The sequence below is a fragment of the Oryx dammah genome, unplaced genomic scaffold, assembly GCF_014754425.2.
Source record: "Oryx dammah isolate SB20612 unplaced genomic scaffold, SCBI_Odam_1.1 HiC_scaffold_18, whole genome shotgun sequence".
NCBI classification, from domain to species: domain Eukaryota; kingdom Metazoa; phylum Chordata; class Mammalia; order Artiodactyla; family Bovidae; genus Oryx; species Oryx dammah.
The window spans coordinates 33,405,721-33,415,505 of NW_024070202.1; the positions used below are offsets into that span (position 1 = coordinate 33,405,721).

A 9,785-nucleotide genomic window follows, 5' to 3' on the forward strand; every position below is an offset into this window, starting at 1 on the left:
AGAGGACAAGGAATCACACACACGGGGCCAGCATGTAGCAGGCACTCACTATCTGTGGCACGAAACGACAATATATTATGTGCAAACAATCAAAAACAGAAAACAAAACGCACTCCGATTTCGAGGCAACACAGTCAACAATTACTTGACGAAAAGCTGCCGCACGGCTTAACGCGCACTGAAAGGAAGTAGCTCTTCCTCCCTGCCCTCCTCTTTCACTCAGACGCTAGACTGTACATTGAAAACAAATCCTCCCCCAGCCCCGCCCCAAGCCCTACCCTCAGCGTCTCCCAGCGCTGAAACTGACGGAAAGTCCGGGGCCTTGGCGGCGCCCAGACCGGCCCCACTCAGGACGCCCCGGCCGCGGACACGCCCGGCGCGGCGGCGGCGGCCCGGGCTCCAGCCGGCGGTCTCCGGGACCCCCAGGGGCGAGCGCTGTCCCCAGCCCGCGGCGCCGGCGGCCCCCTCCTCTGTCCCCGAGCGGCGGGCCGCGCCGTACCTGCACACCGTGATCAGGTTCCTCCTCTCCACGGCGGCGTTGCGGGCGCTCAGGCTCTTCTTGACGCCGCCGCCCCCGCCGCGGCTCCCTCCCAGGCCCCCCAGGCTCCGGGAGGCCATGGCGGGCTGACCCCGGGCCCCTTTGTCTCGTGCGACCCCGCCCGCCCCCACCACACCTGCTTCCCTGGGCTTTTGCTCGGCTTGCGGCCGTGGGGGCGCGGGAGGGTGGCAGGGAAGGAACGGGGACGGTGGGAGGGTGTGGAAAACGATGGGGGACTCGCACCCGGACCCTGGCGGCTGGCGCACCGCACCAGAGCTCTACACACATACACACACTCACGCGCACACACGAACGCACCACTCCCGCCCTCGCGCGCGCCGCCAGCCGCCGGTCTGTGCGTGCGGTTCGGCGTCAGCCGCTCCCCTACTTCCCCAGGGATCTCGGCGCCGCGCACGCGCGTGCCCGCTGGCCCCGCACGCCCAACCACCCGCACTCAGCCGCCACTCGCGTCCCAGCAGCGGACGCCACGGGGAGCCACAGGCCTCATGCGCGCAGCACCGCCCTCTCTGCACCTATCGTGCCAATGCCTCCCCAGCTGGAGCCAATCGCCGCGCGCGAGGGGCGGGGCTGCCCCGCGGACCTTAAAAGCTACCTGCTAGAGCCCGCCCCGGCGCGTGGGCAGCTGTCAAGAGGCCGGGCTCGCGCTCGCCACCCTGGTGCTGCAGACAGTCCGCACACTGGGGAGCAGCGCCGCAGCTGGCCTGGGGATTGTGGGATGCGGTGCTCACGAGTGCCCCGGGAACATTGCCGACCCTTTCCCGGAGCCCAGCTAATGGCTGGGATCGCTAGCTCTAACGGCTGACCCTATTGCCGGAATCCGACTCCCCAGCCTAGTGGCATCCGTAGCTACAACGCCGAGCCTGCACTAGCTCCTGCTCGCTCACCTGACCCAGGGCCTGACTTCCAGGAAGGGAGCGGATTTTGTTGGTGGTGTGCGTGTGTGCGCGCGGGGGTTTTGGTGGTGGTGGCGGGGTGTGTATGTGTGCGCGGTGGTGTGTGTGTGTGTGTGTGTTTGTGTCTGTGTGCGTGTGTGCGTGTGTGCGTGCGCGCGCGCTAACGACGTCCCCTGGCCTGATAGACAACTACAAATAGCCCAAGGAGGGAAATTGCCCGCAGAACATCCCTCCTGGGGCGTCTGCTCATGAGATTTTGACGCCACTTCGCTCCTGTCCTAGCCCTCAGCATGGCCTGCAGCCCGGAGTGACCGCCCACAGAAGAAGTGCGCCGCAAGTGGACACTGCACGTTTCGCCCTTCTCCAGTCCTGGGCAGTGACCCCGGAGTTACGAGCGGGGGGCTGCGGGCCTCCGGGCAGATCGGCCTCGGCTCGGCTGGGCTGCTCCCAGAGATGAGGCAAGGAGTGCTATCCACAGCGCGACAGCTGGGAACCTAGCGCCCACTTTCCAGAGGTTCTCCACCCTTGACGTTACCAACAGGGAGGTCCTGGCTTTGACCCCGAGTTCCCAGGCGCTCATCTAGGTTGGCCATTCATCTTTCTTTGCATCAGTATGCCCAGATTTTAGAGTGAAGTCCTTACTCACAGTGTCCCTGTGATACCTAGCTCGGTGCTGTGCAGAAAACTGGTTTTCAATAAATGTTCGTTAAATGTAACTTGAGGTTGCATTTGACATTATTTTACTCTAATTTTACAGTTTTGGTGGCTCCAAAATCCATTAAACTTTCACCTCTGGTGTTGACATTTCTGTCAAAGAATAATATAGAATAGATACAAAGATATAGTGTAGGTATCTCTGTACTTCTTGTATATTATACAATGTACTACAGGAGGTTCTGTTACTGTATGTTGAATGCTTTTAAAACAGAGCTTTGTATATTAAAGCTGTCAATTACTAATTTCCAAGGTTGTAAAAAATTTTTAATCTCTGTTTGAGATCATCAGGGCAAAGACTGAGCCCTTTCATCCACTAGGCCTAATCACAGTATTAATAGAATGAAAAGACCATGTATAAAAAAACTGTCACAACTAATTTATTACAATGAATATTCAGACATTAAAATTATAATAAACAATATAGACTTTAAACATGATCTTTCACATAAAAGTAGGTTTTTCCAGGTCAGTGCACTGGTTGCCAAACATTTCTTGTCTGCTGTGATGAATGACATAGAGGTTTGTAAGGAAGCTTATCCTACTCAAATCAAAATTGTTATTTAAATACAGATGAAAACTGCATAGAGAAAAGAATGGGAAGTTATCAGTTATCAAGAAAATTCCATGCTGGTTTGTCCTGCGGAGGGAGAGAACACACATGTCTGAAACCCTTATCAGGAAGACAAAACTGAGTGGTCACGTCAAATAGAGAAAAGTGAGATGTCATTATTCTTAAAACTGGCTTCCTAGCCTTTCGAGTACATTTTCATGTTACTTGTACTATGAATTTACAGTTATGACTGAAGACTTAGTAAAACTCCATCTTACATGATTAGGTAATAATGTTATTTTCCAAAAGCTACCTTTACTGGGATTCAGTTGACGGCACTTGCTGCACAAGATTTCACTTAAACCTTCTTTTCTATGCACAGTGTGTCGTTAAACTGCCACATGGGGGCCTTATTTGATAAAGCTTTTTTCTTAATTACCTTGAACTATATGTTGTGGGTCTCATTCTTTATTCAGATCAGTAACCTGGGAAATAATGAATTAATTATATTCCAGTGCAAAGTACAATACTACTATAGAAGCACGTGAGTTTTCACATTATGTTTTGAACTATTTTGGCACCTATTGCAATTCTTTATTAATCCAAGAATTGGCACAAAGGTTATTCAGAGATGTAAAAAGACACAGTAAAAATAATGAGAACAGTAAATGCCGAATTTAACCTACAAGGACTTCATAGAATTCAGTGGGTAGATTATACTCACTCATCGTTTCCCCAATCTTCTTGTTTTCCCCATCAAAAAAGACCAAAAAACAATTTAGAAAGACGAAATTCCAATTATAAGACATAAAATGTCCTCAAATCTAAAATATTATAAGCCAGAGAGGTTACCAAATCATCATTTATAATCTCAAAGAAGTGGACTTTCTATGTATACCCAAGCCCAGCACATACAGAAAAGATTGATAAAACTGAAGACAACATTTTTTAATCTGTGAAGCAAGTTTCATCATAAACACAAAGGAAAAGTAACAGAGTGAGAAAACATATTTGAAATTCACATCATGGACAAAAAGCTGCTGCTGCTGCCGCTGCTAAGTCACTTCAGTCGTGTCCGACTCTGTGTGACCCCATAGACGGCAGCCCACCAGGCTCCCCCATCCCTGGGATTCTCCAGGCAAGAACACTGGAGTAGGTTGCTATTTCCCTCTCCAATGCATGAAAGTGAAGAGTGAAAGTGAAGTTGCTCAGCCGTGTCCGACTCAGCGACCCCATGAACTGCAGCCTACCAGGCTCCTCTGTCCATGGGATTTTCCAGGCAATTTTCTTTTGTACACAACTTTCCTGCAGATCAATAAGCACTGTTTCAGTAGAATAACGAAGGTGGAAGCCAAGTAGAAGACTAAAAGAGTGGGAACTGAGAATCACACAACTCTTTTAAAAGGTTATTATAAAGGGGGAGAAAGGAGGGGAGTGGCCTACGGAAATGTTGAGTAAAGGGATGTTGGTATTCTATCCCTACTGTCGTGTTGTTTGTTTTCATGGAAATGACGTGAGCACATTTTAAAGCTGATGGAATGAATCCACTGGTAAGGAAATGTTAGTAATGCAAGAGAGAAAAAATGATGAGAAGTGAGAATATGGAAAAGCAATGGGATCCAATGCATAGGTAGATGGATTGAGCTTTGGCTAAAGATACTAATTCTCAGTTGTAACCAGAGAGAAATGTGGGAGCCCAGGTGCAAACATAAGTAATTTTAAGCTTTTATTATTAGAAAGATGAGGAAGTTCCTATCTGGTAACTTCTGTTTTAACTTCAAAATAGAAGACAAAGCCACTTGTTGAAAAATTCAAACAGTCCATCTTACACCGAATGGTAAAATAAGTTGACTAATGAAATTTAGGACTCCTCATCAAGGTCTAAGGACCAATTTAAGATTGATGAGGGCTTCCCTGGTGCCTCAGATGGTAAAGAATCTCCTGAAGTGCGGGAGACTCAGTTGGATCCCTGGGTTGGGAAAATCCCCTGGAGAAGGGAATGGCAACCCACTCCACTATTCTTGCCTGGAAAATTCCATGGATAGAGGAGCCTGGCGGGCTACACAGTCCATGGGGACACAAAACCGGGCACAACTGAACGACTAATATATTTTCTTTTAAGGTTCATGATGATGAATTTATAGTGAGCCCTATCTATCCTATTGCGTGATTTTCCTTGATATTGTTAGTGTCGTAGTCATCTCAGGCTGCCAAAACAAACACCATAGTCTGGAAGGCTTAAATGATGCAGATCTATTTTCTCAAAGTTAGAGAGGCTGAGAAGTCCAAGATCAAAGCACCAGTTTGGTTCCTGGTGAAAACTCTTTTTGGCTGTAGATGGCGCCATCTCCCTGTGTGCTCACAAGACCTCTGTGTCCTGAAGGCGGGGTAGCGGATGAGAGAGAGCAAATTCTTTGCTGGTGTCTTCTGGTTTCCCTGGTAGCTTGGACCCTAAAGTGTCTGCCTACAATGGGGGAGACCGGGGTTCGATCTCTGTGTCGGGAAGGTCCCCTGGAGAAGGAAATGGCAGCCCACTCCAGTATTCATACCTGGAAAATCCTATAGACCGAGGAGCCTGGTGGGCTACAGTCCATGGGATCGCAAAGAGTTGGACACGACTGAGCGACTTCTCTTCACTCCACTTCACTTCTCTAAAGTGAAAGGTGAAGTCGCTCAGTCGTGTCCATTGCGACCCCATGGACTGTGGCTTATCAGTCTCCTCCATCCATGGGATTCTCCAGGCAAGAATACTGGAGTGGGTTGCCATTTCCTTCTCCAGAGAAGGGCACTAATCCATCATTGGGGCCCATCCTCATGACCTCATCTAACCCTAATAACTTCCTAGAGGCTCTGTCTCCAAATACTGTCACACTGGGAGGGTAGGGCCTCAGTGTATGAGTCTTGGGGAACACAACATTCAGCCCAGATGATTAGGCTGCTGGCATGGAAGTAATAAGGGAAATGTTGATTTTATTCAGGAATGAGATTTTTATGAGAGCGTAGGAGAAAAGACAGAAATACAAGGAAATTTGGGATATTAACAGTATGATTCTAAAGAGATTCTTAACGCATTTTACACTGGACACAGAGGGAAAGATGAGAAGAGAGAAACGATGGGCTGGGGTAGAAAAGAAAGATCAAAGGACTGGATGATCTTTTTTTACTTGTTCTTGCCCTGTTTATAGTGCCTATAGAGTTATAGTATAGAGAGATGTTGAAAATGTTTTATTCAAATTATATTCATCATTATTTTCCCTTATTGGTCTTTCCCTGGGTCGTTTTAGAAAGGCCTTTGCCACTCCCAAGAATATTCAGAAATGTTATGGTTTCTCTTTTATATAAAAAACAGTCCATCTATTTTTTTTATTTAAAAACTTATTTCTGTAAAAATTGATAGGTGCTGTGGCTCCAGGAAGACAGACATCACTTTCATTACATTTAACATCTAGCACATTTTTTTTAATATCATAAAATATTTTTTAATAAAAAGTTCATCTATGTGGAATATATGAATGTGTGAAATTAGGATATATGTTTATTTTTTCCAAATGGTTAGCCATTTGTCTAAGTGTACTTATTAAATGATTAATCTTTTCCCTACCAATTTGAAATGTTAAATTTGCCAACATCTACTTCTGCTTTATTGACTATACCAAAGTTTTGACTTTGTGGATCACAACAAACTGTGGAAAATTCTTTAAGAGATGGGAATACCAGACCACCTGACGTGTCTCCTGAGAAATCTGTATGCAGGTCAAGAAGCAACAGTTAGAACTGGACATGGAACAAAAGACTGGTTCCAAATAGGGAATGGAGTATATAAAGGCTGTATATTGTCACCCTGCTTATTTAACTTCTATGCAGAGTTCAGTTCAGTTCAGTCACTCAGTCGTGTCCAACTCTTTGAGACCCCATGAATCACAGTCGCCAGGCCTCCCTGTCCATCACAAACTCCCGGAGTTGACTCAAACTCATGTCCATCGAGTCGGTGATGCCATCCAGCCATCTCATCCTCTGTCATCCCCTTCTCCTCCTGCCCCCAATCCCTCCCAGCATCAGGGTCTTTTCCAAAGAGTCAACTCTTCGAATGAGGTGGCCAAAGTATTGGAGTTTCAGCTTTAGCATCAGTCCTTCCAATGAACACCCAGGACTGATCTCCTTTAGGATGGCCTGGTTGGACCTCCTTGCAGTCCAAAGGACTCTCAAGGGTCTTCTCTAACACCACAGTTCAAAAGCATCAAATTCTTCAGTGCTCAGCTTTCTTCACAGTCCAACTCTCACATCCATACATGACCACAGGAAAAACCATAGCCTTGACTAGACGGACCTTTGATGGAAAAGTAATGTCTCTGCTTTTTAATATGCTGTCTAGGTTGGGCATAACTTGCCTTCCAAGGAGTAAGCGTCTTTTAATTTCATGGCTGCAATCACCATCTGCAGTGATTTTGGAGCCCCCCAAAATAAAGTCTGATACTGTTTCCACTGTTTCCCCATCTATTTCCCATGAAGTGATCGGACCAGATGCCATGATCTTCGTTTTCTGAATGTTGAGCTTTAAGCCAACTTTTCTCTCTCCTCTTTCACTTTCATCAAGAGGCTCTTTAGTTCCTCTTCACTTTCTGCCATAAGGCTGGTGTCATCTGCATATCTGAGGTTATTGATATTTCTCCTGGCAATCTTGATTCCAGCTTGTGCTTCCTCCAGCCCAGCATTTCTCATGATGTACTCTGCATAGAAGTTAAATAAGCAGGGTATTTACAGTACTCCTTTTCCTATTTGGAACCAGCCTGTTGTTCCCCATCATGAGAAATGCTGGGCTGGGTGAAGCACAAGCTGAAATCAAGATTGCTGGGAGAAGTATCAATAACCTCAGATACTCAGATGATACCATCCTTATGGCAGATATTGAAGAGGAGCTAAAGAGCCTCTTGATGAAAGTCAAAGAGGAAAGTGAAAAAGTTGGCTTAAAACTCAACATTCAGAAAACTAAGATCATGGCATCTGGTCCTATCACTTCATGGCAAGTAGATGGAGAAACACTGGAAACAGTGAGAGACTTTATTTTGGGGAGCTCCAAAATCACTGCAGATGGTGACTGCAGCCATGAAATTAAAAGACATTTACTCCTTGGAAGAAGAGCTATGACCAACCTGCTGCTAAGCTGCTAAGTCACTTCAGTCGTGTCCAACTCTGTGCGACCCCATAGACGGCAGCCCACCAGACTCCCCTGTCCCTGGGATTCTCCAGGCAAGAGTACTGGAGTGGGTTGCCATTTCCTTCTCCAATGCATGAAAATGAAAAGTGAAAGTGAAGTCAGTCAGTCATATCCGACCCTCAGCGACCCCATGGACTGCAGCCTACCAGGCTCCTCCATCCATGGGATTTGCAGGCAAGAGTACTGGAGTGGGGTGCCATTGCTTTCTCCGTATGACCAACCTAGACAGCATATTAAAAAGCAGAGACATTACTTTGCCAATAAAGTTACATCTAGTCAAAGCTATGGTTTTTCCAGGGGTCATGTATGGATGTGAGAGTTGGACTATAAAGAAAGCAGAGCACCAAAGAATTGATGCTTTTGAACTATAGTGTTGCAGAAGTCTCTTGAGAGTCCCTTGGACACCAAGAAGATCCAACCAGTCCATCCTAAAGGAAATCAGTCCTGAATATTCATTGGAAGGACTGACGTTGAAGCTGAAACTCCAGTACTTTGGCCACCTGATGTGGAGAACTGACTCATTTGAAAAGACCCTGATGCTAGGAAAGACTGAAGGAGGGAGAAGAAGGGGACGACAGGATGAGACGGTTGTATGGCATCACCGACTCAATGGACATGAGTTTGAGTAAGCTCCAGGAGTTGGTGATGGACAGGGAAGCTTGGCATGCTTCAATCCATAGGGTCACAAAGAGTCGAACAGACTTAGCCATTGAACTGAACTGAATAATGTTAATAGTAATTTTACATTTGCAATAAATATATGTGCTCATGATAATAAATCCACAGAGACAATGCACATAAATGTTTCACAGCAACTTTTTTCAAGATATCTCTCCAGACACAAAATAAAGATATATGTACTTAATTTTATCCAGATGGTCTCATGCTATACACAGTCAATATGTATTTTCACTAGCTGTTACTATTTGTGTTTGTTTATAACATTTTCTGCCTTCCAAAAGTTTTGTATTTTTATGCAGTCAAATTTATGTTTTTATTTTTATGTTTTTTTTCTGTTTTTATGCTTAGAAAAACTTATTTATGCTTAGATTATAAAAATGATTAACATTTTGTAATATGTTTTTCCTTTTTGTTTTTTGTATTTGTATATTTGATACTTATAGATCTTATCTTGCTGTAAGAAACAATTGATGAAAAAGCCTAACTTCCAAGTGAGTGATGCTTTAACATTGGTATTAAATAATGCATTCCTTCCCATGGACATGAAATGCTACCTTTGTTAGGCTCTAAATATTTACATATATTTGAGTCTATTGCTGGATTTCCTATTCTGATCCAGTGATTTATCATTTGTAAGCTAGTGGTACCAAAATCTGATGCATTGAGTGAAGCCTTCTAATTTTTTTTTAACTATCTAGTAGGGCTTGTGTGTTAGTCACTCAGTTGTGTCTGCCTTTGTGACCCCATGAACTGTAGCCCACCAGGCTCCTCTGTCCATGGAATTCTCTAGGCAAGAATACTGGAGTGGGTTGCCATGTCCTTCTCCAGGGCACCTTCCTGGCCCAGGGATCAAACCCAGGTCTCCCACATTGCAGGTGGGTTCTTTACCTTCTGAGCCACCAGGGAAGTAGGACTTATTTCCTAATTAAACTCTTTCAGAAAATTCTTAAGTAACTTTAGTGTCTATTCTTCCCATTAGAATAATTTTGACACATTCTTCCCCCCAAAAAACTATGGGGATTCTGATGAAAATGCACTGCATTAATAGATTAGGTTAAAAATATAAACATCGCTACAATATTTGCAATGTTCTAAGAAAGGTATGTGTCTTCAGTTCCTTGAATATTGTTTTATTTCACTCGGTGGAGTTTTTGTTATAAAGTTCCAGTG

The 9,785-nt window shown here is 45.3% G+C and overlaps 1 protein-coding gene across 2 annotated transcripts in view; it reads right to left on the bottom strand.

Annotated features, from left to right (window-relative positions):
• RUNDC3B (RUN domain containing 3B) overlaps nt 1-618 on the bottom strand; it is a 171,218-nt gene extending 170,600 nt beyond the window's left edge. For both annotated transcript variants that reach the window (XM_040260686.1, XM_040260685.1), the window contains exon 1: nt 500-618. In XM_040260686.1, coding sequence (XP_040116620.1) covers nt 500-618 — 119 coding nt within the window. The remainder of the gene's footprint in view (nt 1-499) is intronic.
• Between the last annotated feature and the right edge of the window lie 9,167 nt (nt 619-9,785).